The sequence below is a fragment of the Aspergillus ambiguus genome (genome assembly GCF_047715705.1).
Source record: "Aspergillus ambiguus strain CBS 117.58 unplaced genomic scaffold BDV59scaffold_14, whole genome shotgun sequence".
Taxonomy (NCBI): Eukaryota; Fungi; Ascomycota; class Eurotiomycetes; order Eurotiales; family Aspergillaceae; genus Aspergillus; species Aspergillus ambiguus.
The window spans coordinates 380,242-393,860 of NW_027395527.1; the positions used below are offsets into that span (position 1 = coordinate 380,242).

Here is a 13,619-nt window from a genome sequence, read left to right on the forward strand (position 1 = left end):
AGGCGCACAATTTTGGCCTCTACAGAGTATACAGCATATTCTCTCTGTGCTTCCCAGCGCCACATCCAATGAACTCATCTACATTGGACATAGGCCCGCAAACCTTGAACATCTACGACGCACCGACCATGAAGCAGACCTACATAGGATACAGGATCTACACACACACTAGAAATCAGTAGAATATGCTAGTAGGTTCCTAATATGAAGTATAATTTGTTCGGCCATCCTAGGAGCTCGTTTTGACTAGAGATCAGAAAACCATGTAGAGCAAGATAAGAGCAACAAAATCCCAAGCTATACAAGTGTGCACAATTTGACTATGAAAAATCGCCCATAACCATATCCAAGAGCAAGTGCACTATCTTTTGTAGTCGAGCGGTGGAATTGGTGGTATTTAGAAGGTAGACACAAGAACTTCTCGCCTCAAAAATATACCCACTGATCTGCTAACTATATCTGAGATATAGTCTGAATACCTGAAACAAAACTAGTTAGATTTATATCAATGCCTTTTCTAGAATGGTCCTCCAGAGTCTGTAGCTAGTCACCCGTCTCGATATTCCAGAGCTTGATGGTATGATCCTCAGAGCCTTGAGGCGAGGCTTCGACACATCGAAATCAAAATATAACCTCCTTTCGAATAGAGATTAGAATATAAGCGGATGAGATTATGAGTTAATAAACAGATTCAGTCGGAAGGTGCACATCATCTAATAACGAAAATTCGACCGACAAATCCTGACCATCAAACAGTCTTCAAAAACTCTAGACCCTTAACATGCTCATTAATAAAAGCCGGTACAAAGTCTTCAGTCATGAACCATCTTGGCTTCTCCATATCATTGTGGATGACCTTATCCTCAATCGAAAGGTTCTCAAACGTGACATTCTCAATCTGCCGGCTCTGATCGTAACCTATCAACTGCGATGGGTTCACAATCTTGGAATCCCGCATACTCAACGACAAGTTCTTCAAGGTCACATTCTGGATGCCCCGACCAGGCTTAGTGTTGTACATTGCATTGTGCATCACATGGAGGTTGAATAGCTGTCCTCGCGTAATCCTTTCCACCCGGACATCCTCCACATGAATATCGCGGAACAGATTTTCATCCGCGGCATTGATCGCGATACACCCCTGATACCAGACCTGATTCTCCTCCTGATCCAAGATATCGATATTCCGGATAACGACATTACTCGTCGTCTCGGGCCTGTCTGGATTTCCATGTGTGCCCATGTTGATCCCGTGCGCGATATCTGGAAGTAATACGCAGTTCTGGATTGTAATATTAGTCGAATCACCATACCATTCCCACCGATGTGAATAAAGTGCAATATTATCATCCGAGTTCCGCAGGAAGCAGTTCTCAATCGTAATATCTGACGAGCAGAAGAAATCGATTCCGTCCCCGTTGCCCGAAAACGAAAATGATCGGTACTGGTTCACCACGACATTCTGACACTCCCCAGCAGAGAGACTGAATCCATATGAGCCGAGAGACGTTACGCCCTCGACGCGGATATTGCGTGCCCCATTCATGTGGATTGGGCCTCCGAGTTCGCGGTACGTGAATCCGCCCTGGGGGCCAAGGAGGAAGCCGTGCCCGCAGACCGCACTGTCCGATACATTGAGAAAGTTGAGTCGGAAGTCAATGAAGGCACCGCCGGCGAGGTAGACGGTTTTCCCGGATGGGACGGCCAGGTTGACTCCGTCGGTGATCTTGCTGTATGCGGTGCCCTGGTTGAGGCCCGGACCGAAGTACCAGACATCATCGGTGTCTTCCGTTGGGGCATTGACGTCGATCTCGTTTGTGAGCAGGTGGAGGGCGGTCCATTTGTCGTTGTTGATCTCGAGCATGACGTCTCGGGCGCGGTCAAGCGTGAATAGAATGGTGTTGTTCTCTAGTTGGGTCGAGATGTTGAGTGAGCGTGGCCGAATTTCCGCTGAGTGCACGGGGCCCGCTGTATAGGTGGCCTTGATCCGGACTGGGCCATTCAGGTCAAAAGACGCGACGGCCACTGTGTGGCGGTCGAAGATGTTGCTGGTGGTGTTGACGTTGGCTACGTCGGTTGCGTATGCTGGTACAGGTCTCCATGAAGCCCATGCCTCTGTTGCCGGCTGTACTTCAACGATAAAGTCTCGATTGATCGGAATGCCTGGCGGGCTGTCATAGGTCTGGATAGAAGTCATATTTCTTTTGGCACCTCTGCTTTGAGAGACAGAACTAGTCATGGAAATATCGAGCGGGAGCTTTTATAGTTTGCAACTCCGGCAAGCGGGAAAACGGCCGGAGAAGCGCCCAGATCCACTGCAAGGAGCCTGCCAGAAGAATAGAATAAACCAAGAGAGGAGCGTGATTTCGGCTCTACGGGCAAATGTTCGGCCCGTTCTCCGCTCCCTGTAGGCGGGTCTAGTCTAGGATAAATAGTTAAAGGTCAATTTCTCCGCTGAGTGCGATCTCGCAAGTGGTATCTGCGGTACTGACGAACCTCTTTATCACCTTTTCTAGAAACGATTCTAACATGAGAATAAGGTCCAAGAAGTCTAGAATACATCCCTATAGATCCAGCGCTTTCTGTGGTTAAGCCACACGTATAAGCTCCACCGTAGTATTCTAATTGTTAAATTTGAGGATATACTAGAGCTAGATATCCTAATCCACCTTGTGATTAGATTCTATATAAGAATGCAGCGGTCTCGTTGATAAAAGGCCTTAAAATCCACTAAGAGGTGCCCGCTCGGCCATGGAATACATTCCTAACCAGCGCCATACTACTAGATACTAATGTCTGTCGTATATCCAATCGAATACAAAAATCATATACAGGGTATGCGCGTAGTGTACAGGTTCAGGTACGAGGTATATACCGGCAACTCAAACATTATAAACAAATCCCAGGCTCATCCCAACTCCCAGCTGTCATAGATCACATCACATCATCGACAGTCGCTCACGCTCACAGGGCGAGCCCACTGCCGTCACCGGTCCAGCGGTACAGAGCCAGCACCTCGCGACGGCGCTGCTGCTGCTCGCCAAAGTCCTCAGGCATGCGCCCGCGAACCTGCGCGAGAGCTGAACGCATGACCTTGCGGAAGGTTCTCTGCGAAAACAATTAGCTTCGAACTCATGCAAACAAACAAACAAACACTAAAAAAGGAGCAAACGTACCTGGTACTCCGTGTTGAGGGTGACCACGCACGCCTCATGCGCGCGGACAATCGTCTCGCAGGCGCGGACCACGCTCGGACTGGCGTCGCCCTGCAGCTTGTCGGCGGCGAGGAGCAGCAGGAAACTGCCCTGGAGGAGGTAGATCCCAAAGAAAAACGGCATGAAGCTGAGGTCCGGGTCGTACTCCAGGATGTCCGCGGCGGCGTCGGCAGCGCCCACCGCGTGTCCCATCGCCGCGATGAAGGATTCAGACGAGATCCACAGGTCGCGGTCTTCGAGCAGGTTGATCGGGTCCCACTTGCCCGCCAACAGGATGTGAAGCACGTGCATGATGTGTGTCCCGTACGCGACCACCATCTTGGTGTGCACGATCGACTCGTTCACGCGCGACCCGACGGTGCTGCTGGACCGGCCGGACGGACTGAGGTGGTCGAGATGCCCGCCGGGGCCGGCGCTATCGACCGGGTTGTTCTCGTTCTCCGCCGCCCCCAGCGTCAGGCTACTCGTGTACCGGGCCTCGAACTCCTTCAGGCTCTGGCCGTACGTCTCCAGCTGGCGGGTGAGCTCGAGCACCTGGTGGTCCCACTCGCTGCTGTTGCGGAACGCCAGGCCGAACCGCGGGTGTTCCTTGGCCTGCTGCAGATCCACGATGCCACCCAGGATCGTCATCAGCGGCAGGAAGTAGCCAAACATGCTGTGGCCGGTGCATTCGGTGGGCGGGCCGACCTGGCGGTAGCCCACCGCGCCGAAATCGCCTGTCTGCCACAGATCGTCATTCATCGGCTGCAACAGCCCCTCGCACTCCTTGTCCAGGAGCCGCAGGGGCTGGTTGTAGCACAGCGCCAGATGGCGGTCCGTCGCGTAGAGCAACCACCAAAGCCGGCGACGCTCCTCGCGTTCCTCCTCCGTCACCAGCGACGGCAGATTCCGCTTCGTCATGTCCACGTCGGAATCGGCTTCGCGCTCGCCGTCCTGGCCCGACGGGTTCGTGTTCGGCGGGAGTTCGCGGCCGAGCCGCAGTTCGCGCGCGAGCGACCACGCGGCCGTCCACCACCGGATGCTGGCGGCCTTGTATTCACTGGCCGAGACGACCGTGGCCAGGTGAACGTAGGTGGCGACGTCATCGACGGCGCCCGTGGCGCTGCTCTGCGCGCCCAACTGGTCCATGGAGACGCCGAAGCCGCCCAGCGCGACGCCGTTGATGACCATGTTCGCCGCGTAGTTCGGCGAGGTCTCCCCCGGGGCCGGTCCGTGGATGAGCGGGCGGAGCAGACCGATGGTCAACTCCAGGAGTTTCTGGCAGACTCGACCGCGGGCCGACGGCGGCGACGTCAGGAACGCGGCATCGCTGGTCTGCGCGGCGACCCAGAGCATACTCGCCAACAGGCCCGGGCTGCATGCGCGCGGTTTGGTGGGGTGCAGGAAGGACTGTTTGCGGAAGATGTAGCCGACCACGTACGGCGACAGTGGCGACAGGTGCGAGGGCGAAAAGCTGCTGAAGTAGACGTCCAGCAGATCGCAGGCCAGCGACTGGGGGATGATGGAGGCAATGTGAGGGAGCACGGGCTGCAAGACGGGGTATCGGATGGTGGAGGGGTAGGGCTGCATGCTAAAGGAGGGGAAATTGGCGGGGGACGGGGACGGCAGGGGGAGCCATCCGGGGGACTGGGCCGGTGGCGACAGCCCCAGGAACGGAGCCTGGGGGTTCTCGGCGGAGCTGCCGAGTCGGAAGTGGTTGGTGATCGAGGCCGGATTCGAGTCCTGCGGATTCATCAACGAGTAGGCCCCGTCGTTGTAGCCGGAATTGAGCCCCTGGGAGGGGAGCACGGACGAGGGCGAGCGGGGATTCGCGCCGGGCGGATGGAGCATCTGCAGCGTGCGCAGATCGGGCACCGACATCTGCGACCGATTGGAGTCGTTGAGGGCGCCGAAATGATTCAAGTGCAGCGCATCCATGGCCGACCCCAGCGGCGGTTGCGAGTGAGGGGGTCCGACCATGCCGGGGACGTCTGCATGTTGCTGTAGCTGCGACTGGGCCGAGTCGGTCAGGGTGCGGGCGGCATCGAACGCCGGGTCGTACCGGCCGTTGAGTTCGTGCGACGACGGGCCATCCGAGGGCGAGTGGCCTTTGGTCAGGAGGGCACCGCCGTCGTTCGGCGCGTGGGTGGTCGTCGTCGACCCGGACGCGGCGGCGGCGGCAGCGGCCGCGGCCAGATCTTTCTTGGACGCCTTGCCACGCTTCTTGCGTTCGCGCGCGTACTCGCAGGTGAGGCCGAATTCTGGACAAGTTAGCGATTTCCGGTCCGACGCCCTCCGCGTGCCGACATACCGATACAGTGCGCGCACGGGTGTTGACCGTCGCATTTGGTGCGCAGCTGATTGCACTGGTCGCAGGCGCGGCTGATCCGGCGACGGACGGGGGCCGCGGTGGAGGAATTTTTCCGGATGGCGGAGCGCGCCTCCGCCAGGGGATCCCGATGCGAGGCGGACTTCAAGTCGGACGACGGCAGAGAGTCGGTGGAGTGGGTTCCAGTCGGATTGGGAGGATTCTGATCGGAGTGCTTGAAGGAGGCGGCGACAGGGTCGTTGCCCGCCTGACGCGACAGCTGGAGCTGTTCGAGAGCGTACTGAGAACCCTCCGCGAGGGTATCCAGGCCGATAGTCTGCGACTGGGCCATTCCGACAGAGGAGGAGGCAGAGAAGGGAGAGAAGGAGGCGGCGAAAGGCTGGAGAGAGGTGGTCGACATCCTCACGGGGAGGTGGAGTGAGGCTAAGGCGACATGAGACCCAGAGAGAGGGAATCGACGGTGGGGAAGGGAAGGGCCGTACGGCCCCAGTGGATCAGTGGGGAGGGAGAGGAGGGAGAGACACGAGAGGAGGGAGGAGGGAGGAAGGAGAGAGAGGGAGAGGTGAGAGAGGAGAGATGAGAGGAAGAAGAGGGGAGAGAGAAGAAGTGGAAGCGAAGAGTTTGGGTCGGTGGAGAAGTGGCCAGACTGGACTAGTCAGGCCATGGGTAGTATAGCAGGGAGGAATATAGTCCTAGAAGTTCGAGGATAAATAAATAATCGAAGAGAAGACAGAAATTAGAAATAGAAGAAAAATAGAATCAAAGATAGAAATATAGATAGAGTAGAAGACGCGGTAGATACAGCATCGAAGCCTGATCGAATGATAGAATGATCGATAAATATCTGAACCCAAGAACCCCCGTCGAACACCGGCATTCCCTCTTCTCCTGACCTGAAACCGAACCCCTCAGACTAAATTAGTGGCTCGGATAGATGGAGTCGCGGTATGAGTCCCTCGTCGTTAGCACGCCTTCGCTAAGACTCGTCGTATTCTGCCTAAATTACCCCGGACTTCCCCACGGGGTCTCGATTCAGGATGTCACGACAGGAGGGAGAGAGGGAGGTCCGGATGGGTCTGGATCTTGGAGAGCAACGGCGATGAACATATCCAGCTCTAGAGATCATTATGTCTTCATCATATATACAGGAAAAATTATAATACAAGACACTCCCGACTCGGGGATCCTACCGGGCCAGTCGATCCCCCTGTTAATCTTACCACACTCGATCCCTGTCCAAACCCCTACGAGAAGAAATACTTGCTCTCGCGAATCCGCGTTAGATCCCAGGCGCCTTTTCGGGGAACCTCCCGGAACCGAAGGGGCAGCCACAGCCAGGTGTGAATGGCCGTCGTCTTGCGCTTCTTCGTCGGCGCCGCCGCCGGCTCCCTCGACGCCCCCTCCGCCGCCACCTCGTCCTCGTGTTCCGCGCTAGCGTACTCGCCCACGTTCGCCTTCGATCCGATCTCGTCGTTGAAGTCCGTCAGCAGACTCTCCAGGGCCGGATCCGACACATCCGTCTCCATGCCCCCCGTCGGTTTCCGCTCCGCTGTCGCCAAGTCCTCCGGCACGTGGCCCACCGCCGTCTCGCCCAGCGAGCTCGAGATCGCCAGGTCGCCGTCGGTGCCGCCCATCGCCTCGAAGATGCTGCCCGCCGTCACCATCGCCCGGCCCTGCGCCTGCAGCTCCGGGTCGTCCGACTGCAGCAGCTTCTGCCGCTTGTACTCCTCCAGCAGCTCCTGCACCTTGGCCGACTGCTGGTTCGCCCGGCGTCGGTGGGTGCGGATCGCCTTGCCCAGCGGACTCGTCACGTCCACCTTGGCCAGGAACAGGTTCTGCCCGTACCGCACCTCGAACTCCGCCGCCAGCCGCTTCACCACGTCGTCCGAGTGCATCCGCACAAACGCCTCCCGCAGGATGTGGCTCATCTGGTCCACGTCGCAGGCGTGCGTCCAGAAGGAGTCGTGCACCGCCGAGAAGTTCAGGCCCGCCCGGTGACACGCCGTCGCCGACATGATCATGTGCGTCGCGTCGAGCGAGTGGATGAAATTCGGCGGGAACGCCTGCAGCTGCTTGCGCTTCGACACCGGATCCTCCGAGCTCATGTCCACGATGCTCAGGTCCTGGAGTGTCGTGTGGATCCGCCGCGCTTTGCGCGTCCGGTACGGTTGCACCACCGGCATCCCCAACGGCGTCGTCCAGATCACGGTCGATCGGAACTTTTCCGAAGGATCTTTGAGTTTGCCTTTGGAGCCGGTCGCCGACTTCGTCGGAGTCAGCACCTCCTTCGCAACTTCCTCGATCTGCTCCGGCGACAACGACTGCGTGATGCGACTGGCACAGTCACCCAGCCAGTACTGGATCTCGTGCGCCCCGTTGAACATCGTCCCCAGCGCCTCGAAGATCTTCCGCGCGATGTACAGCGCTCCCGTTTGCTTCTGCTCCGCAGACAGCTCCGGGTAATGGTCGACAAGCTGCTTGCGCACCTGCTTCATCGCCCCCATAAACGTCACACCGTATACGTTCGTCATGACCGTCTGTTTGACAATCTTTCGTGTGATCCGTCCGTCGAGGAACCGCGCCACAGGGTCCCCCCGCGCCGCCTCACGCGCAACCGCGGCCTTGACGAATTCAGCGACACCAGTGTACACATCGGAAGGCCGGTCGGACGGTTCCAAGTTGACCTGTTGAGCACCAATGCGATCACCACCAAGCGCCGCGTAGTGCTGCAAGCCGTTACAGGAGCCATCCTGGTGGATTGGGAGGCGCGATGGGTACTCGGCCGGGTTCTGATACTGAAGGGCGTTTCGCAACTCGCAGCAGGCGGCCAGACACTGCCATGGGTCCTCGGCATTGAGCCACCACCGTCGGCCGTGGAGCCCCTTGTTCGCCGAGTCGAGGATGTCGTCCAGGTGCTCGTCGGCAAATTTCTCGCGCTCCGACAGGCTGGCCTTGTCGAAGCCCGATAAGTTGGCAATCTGGATCTTCAGCCACCGCAACCCAGACGCACCCAGAGGCTTGGCTTCACTGAAAAGAAGAAGACCTCTCGCATTGTCGGCACCCATCTGATTCAGATAGGGCGGAAGGGGATACGCACGGCCACGAAAGTCCATGTTGTGAGGTAGGTAGAACGTCTCGTTACGGTAGGCTCGGGCGACTTCCATCTGGAAATTCTGGAAGCATCGGTTCGAATGCATACCGGCTCGTCGGTTCTCAATATCGCGCATGGCATTGTCCCACTTTTTCTCCGCTTCGTAGCCCTCTTCAGGCGCCGGTCGGGGCGGGTGAGGCAAGTCAGGCTCTAGAGGGGAGAGGTTGGCAATCGGTTCACCCAAGTTCCACGCCTCCAGCATCACGTCGAACACGTCCCGGTTGATCGTCCACCCGGTACTTCCAAGGATGTCTAGACCCTCACGGACCTGCTTGAGCCCGTCGTTTTTCAACGCGGCCTTCATGTAGGACGGCTGCAAGGTCTCGCCCGGTGTGGACCGAACGATGTTGTTCTGGTACAGGAAATAGCCTCCCTCCTTCATACCGGTCCACGGCTTGGGCTTGCAGATCATAGGCAAATGGCGCCCTAGCAGATCTGCCGTTGGTTCCTTGGTAATGACTTTGACGATCTCCGGGTGCAGATGGATATATCCGCCCTTTCTTCCCCAGGAGATCTGGTAGGAGTGCTGGAAAGCAGGCTGCATGGTGACCTCCTGCTTCTTGGTCTGCGAATTCTGCATGGCAACGGGAGCCTTGCCGACCTCGAAAAGCAGACTCATCAAGACGGCCCCGATTTTCGCCTTCACACGGGGCGGCCAAACAACAGTCGAATCCTCCTGTTCCAGGCTACGGACAATGTTCTGCCACCTCGCCCGACCGTCCTTCTGCTTGCGGCCCGCCAGCATCTCCTTGACTGCCTTGACGCGGCGAGCATCCGCCCCAGATTGTTTCTGCAGCGTCTTCTCGGCGATCAGTTCGTCCTGGAGCTCTTTTCCGATTGTCGTGACAATAGCGGAGACTTTGATGCTCTTCTCCATGCCCCCACGACTGAATGTGGAGATCACCGCCAGGATGGTGAGCGCGGCGAGCCTCTCGGGGTCAAGACTCCGCAAGAACACACCATATTCGCATCGTTCCTTCTGTTCGAATGTCCGCACGGGATTCGCCTCCGCCTCGTCGACCAGCCTGAGTTCCTCCTGGATCCGGGAAACAAGATCCCCATGCCACTGGTTCATGATGGCGCCCAATCGCTTCCCGCCAGCGGTCGCGTCGATGCCTGCTTTCTGTCTATCGCTGAATTCTTGACGCCAGCGCTCAAGCGACGAGCGGATCGAGTTAGCCTCGAGCTGCTGCTGCCGGAGCTGATTGTAGAGTTCCAAATTCTCCTCCTTCGTGTACGCGGGATTCGACGGAACGGCGATGTCAGAGCCTTTCGTGAACAGCTCGAGGGATTCCTGCAGCGAAGACAGTCCCAAACCTTTTTGATCCACAGGGCGAACCGCGGCAACTTCATCATTCTCGGGAATACGATTCAGATCGGCACCGTCGGCGTGGATGCTACCTATCGCGACTCGTCGAAGATCCGAAGAGCAGATCTAGTAGAATTAGCACGGGGGAATTCAATATCGCTCGAAGTAATAACGTACCTCGGAGAGCTCGCCCAGCTCCAATTCCGACAGAACCGGAACAGCCAAAACCTCCTCTTCCAGCGAAGCCTTCTTCGCAAACTCCCAGTATCGCCGCACCGACCGGTCGCGCTTGCCACCGTGGAACATCCGCAGTGCCATGCGGATCATGATAGCGAACGTAGTTGCATCTGCCTTGACTCCACCAGCAGGCATATCCACCTCGAACCACCGCTGCAGCGGCAAGACCATGTTGTGTTGGCGGGTGACGATCATGTGGGACACCATGGCCTCCAGATACCGATTATGCAGGGCCAGATACTCAGGCGATCCGACGGGGTAGAACTCGCCGAGACGGGTCACCAGGCTGGCGGCGCGGTCAAACCGGCCAACCTTGAGGGAGATGTCGAGGTTGGCCATCATCTCCTCCTCGTCGCCGCCGATCCCTTTCACCTTCCGCAGCACGCGCGGTTTTGTCTGCAGGGCATCATCCACGATGATCAAGGATGACGGGTCAAAGTCCTGTGCTAGCGGTGGAAAGAGAGACGACAACTGTTCGTAGGATCCGCCGACGGGGTAGGAAGAGTTTTCGAAGGGCGAATAGGCAGACTGTTCGATAGCGGATGGATCGGCAGAGGTGGCGAGGTTGCGGTGGGAGTGAAAGGAGGGACGACGTGGACGCTCCTGGGGATTTGCCGTTGTCGTCGGGAGGCTTGTTAGCGAGGTTGGTCGACTGGTGTGAGAGTGATGTCGTAGCGTGGCCAACAATGGTGACAACGCGCGGCGACCAAGTCGCAGATGCAAGGCATTTTTCGGACGAGCGACACGAGACAACATGACTGGAAGGGATCGCTAAAAGAACAAAGATTAAATTATAGAAGTACAGGAAAGAAAGAGAGAAAAGAAGAATTATGATAGATAGGAGTACAAGAACGAAACCATCGGCGACGCAGAATCGCGCAAGATGGAGTCGAGACGGCGAAGAAAAGAGATCGAGTCAGACGAGAGCCTGGAGATCCAAACCAACAGGCCGTCTGGGAATCCTCCGCCGGAATTGACAAGAAGAAGGGAGAGGGGGAATCGAATGAAGCTGGAGGAGAAGAAAGAGTGCAGACGGCAAGATGAAAATATCCCCGATTCGATCCCGATCGGGGAACGCGGCACGTGAAGTCACCTGATGAAGACACCCTAAAGGTAAATCCCAGCCAATCAGAGCATCGCTTATAACTACAACTTCAAACTTGTCGACAGCATAAGTCGATATAGCTTGATCGAAAGGATTTCGCCTATGCGGTTCGTAGGAGTTTGTTTGCCTATGTTTCTAGGTAGATATGGATACAGAGCTGTCTAGCGCGTTACATCTCTCGACAAGAGTTGGAACTTGCGACTCGTCCGATTCGAGTACATCATTATTAGCCTCTATGTCTTCGTTATATTTCCAATATCACTCATGAACCCTCCTCGGCCTCTCCAGTCGCCGCTCCTCCCCGCTTCTTCCGATTCTGCTTCATCGCCCACCCGGTCATCTCGGGATGTGCAGGGTCAATCCGCGGCGCACTCATCTTATCCAGGTAATCCTCACTGTCAATCGCCGACTGCAGTTGGGGGAGCTCCTCCGGCTCCTGCTGCATCATGTAGCTCTCGTAGACCTGCCACGACTCCTCGGTCTGCACAATCGTCAGCAACCATACCCAGCAAGTTCGACCACCAGCGAAGCAAGAAACGCACCTCTGCATCGACCCAATCGAACTTTCCCCATTTATCCTCCTGCATCTTCTTCAGCAGATCCAGGTTGCCCGCAACCATGGCGCCCTCATTATCCTCTGCCGCCTTAATCTTGACATCAATCGCCCGGGCCTCCGGTTCTCCGCGATCCTCCTCCGCGCCCTCCTTGCGCGCCTTGCCGCCCCGTGCCTTGGGCAGCTCATCCATCGCGTCCAGATGGTGCAGCTGCGGATGCAACTGCACAACCGCCGATACGGGCGACAGATGCAGATTTCCTACTCCATTAGTAATCGATCACCCACTGCAAGAAAAAAAAATGAAAACCAAATCAGAATCCGGGCTTGACTCACCCCCCCGGAACGCAGCCAGCATGTACACCGGATCCCCTTCCTCCGGGCTCTTAATCCGTCCGCCCAGCGTCTGCACCCGTAACAGCGACCCAGACTCGTCCGTTCCGCCCATCTCGACGTCAGCCTCCGCCTTCACTTTCCCCCCACCGCCGCTCCCACCCGCGCTGAAACCCCCGGCCATCCCGTACGAGCCGCCCTCACGCGCACTGCGCGATTTCCGCATGGCGTCACCGTACCGCAGACCCTTCTCCACATCGTAGTTGACGCGCGTGTTGATGGGCACGTCGACCTCTACCAGGCCGGTGCGGGGTTTGATCCGGAAGGCCGTCGGCTTCTGGCCGTGGCGGTCATCGTAGGGGTAGCTGGGGTCGCGGTCGAGGTACTGCAGGACGTATCGGGAGATTTCCGAGTCGGTGAGGAAGACGTCGTAGGACGCGACGACGGGGTCGTCGGCTGGCGCTGTCATTGTGTGGGATAGTTGCTGTTCTGGTCAAGGAGTTGAAAGATCGAGATCGTCGAGGGGATTTTTTTTATCGGCTTGATAAGGGCTTACCGCCTTCCGGATCAGGACGATATACATGCATCTATATCAACCGGTCAACACCACACGGATGGCATCATCGCAAGCCGACTCTACAGCGTTCCGGCTTTGCAATCCAGAGATAACCGCCATGGCCAACAGTGAGCCTCCCTCGCCAGAAACTCTCGCCGCCCTCGCCAACCACCCCATCCTCGACTGCCACAGCAACCCCCACGCCTTCCAAGACCTCTACGCCAGCCCCTCCTCTGCGAACCGCACCCTCGTCATCTTTATCCGCCATTTCTTCTGCGGTGTACTCTGTCCCATCATCTTGAAAGCTACTCACATGCTGACAACCCACGACAGAGCTGCCAAGAGTACGTCCGCGCGCTCTCTCGAACCCTATCGCAACCCCCGCCCAACACCTCAATCGTGATCATTGGCTGCGGCGACCCAGCCCTCATCGACATGTACGCTGCCGACACCACCTGTCCGTTCCCTATCTATGCGGACCCAAGCCGCACTCTGTACGAGGCCCTCGGCATGGTGAATACCCTCGCGCTGGGCGCGCGCCCGGAGTATATCCGCAAAGGCATGCTGCAGATTGTAGTGGAGTCGGTGTGGCAGGCGCTGAAGCAGGTGCCGAGCGGGCTGGCGATGAAGGGGGGTGATTCGAGGCAGGTGGGCGGGGAGTTTTTGTTCGAACGCAATGGGGATGGGGGGCATGTGGTGTGGTGTCATCGGATGGCTACGACGAGGGATCATACAGAGGTGGAGCAGTTGGCTAGACTGCTTCAGGGAGGGGAAGGGGAGGCGGCAGCGTGAGGAATGGATATTATGCAAATTCGGAAATGTGCGGTATATACAATCCCAAACATTCGTCAG

At 57.3% G+C, this 13,619-nt stretch overlaps 5 protein-coding genes across 5 annotated transcripts; 1 reads left to right on the forward strand and 4 right to left on the reverse strand.

Moving 5' to 3' along the window:
- Positions 1-660: 660 nt before the first annotated feature.
- Positions 661-2,313, reverse strand: BDV59DRAFT_177629 (pectin lyase fold/virulence factor). Its single transcript, XM_073689646.1, has one exon. The coding sequence runs from the start codon at positions 2,237-2,239 to the stop codon at positions 749-751; it is 1,491 nt and encodes a 496-aa protein (XP_073548337.1). The 5' UTR covers positions 2,240-2,313; the 3' UTR covers positions 661-748.
- A 406-nt stretch (positions 2,314-2,719) lies between these two features.
- xlnR (putative C6 transcription factor) lies at positions 2,720-6,136 on the reverse strand. Its single transcript, XM_073689647.1, has 3 exons — positions 5,506-6,136; positions 3,177-5,455; positions 2,720-3,108 (listed from the first exon to the last, which is right to left on the reverse strand). Exons 1-3 carry the CDS (start codon positions 5,921-5,923, stop codon positions 2,965-2,967), a joined length of 2,841 nt encoding a protein of 946 aa, XP_073548338.1. The 5' UTR covers positions 5,924-6,136; the 3' UTR covers positions 2,720-2,964.
- A 249-nt stretch (positions 6,137-6,385) lies between these two features.
- BDV59DRAFT_27047 (DNA-directed RNA polymerase) lies at positions 6,386-11,385 on the reverse strand. Its single transcript, XM_073696098.1, has 2 exons — positions 10,161-11,385; positions 6,386-10,109 (listed from the first exon to the last, which is right to left on the reverse strand). Exons 1-2 carry the CDS (start codon positions 10,974-10,976, stop codon positions 6,768-6,770), a joined length of 4,158 nt encoding a protein of 1,385 aa, XP_073548339.1. The 5' UTR covers positions 10,977-11,385; the 3' UTR covers positions 6,386-6,767.
- Positions 11,386-11,587: 202 nt separating this feature from the next.
- BDV59DRAFT_201755 (uncharacterized protein) lies at positions 11,588-12,680 on the reverse strand (the record flags this gene model as incomplete). Its single annotated transcript, XM_073693882.1, has 3 exons — positions 11,588-11,806; positions 11,868-12,139; positions 12,215-12,680. 3 exons carry the CDS (start codon positions 12,678-12,680, stop codon positions 11,588-11,590), a joined length of 957 nt encoding a protein of 318 aa, XP_073548340.1.
- Positions 12,681-12,885: 205 nt separating this feature from the next.
- Positions 12,886-13,559, forward strand: BDV59DRAFT_201756 (peroxiredoxin-like family protein; the record flags this gene model as incomplete). The annotated part of the gene is made up of 2 exons (XM_073693883.1): positions 12,886-13,047; positions 13,101-13,559. The coding sequence occupies 2 exons, from the start codon at positions 12,886-12,888 to the stop codon at positions 13,557-13,559; spliced, it is 621 nt and encodes a 206-aa protein (XP_073548341.1).
- Between the last annotated feature and the right edge of the window lie 60 nt (positions 13,560-13,619).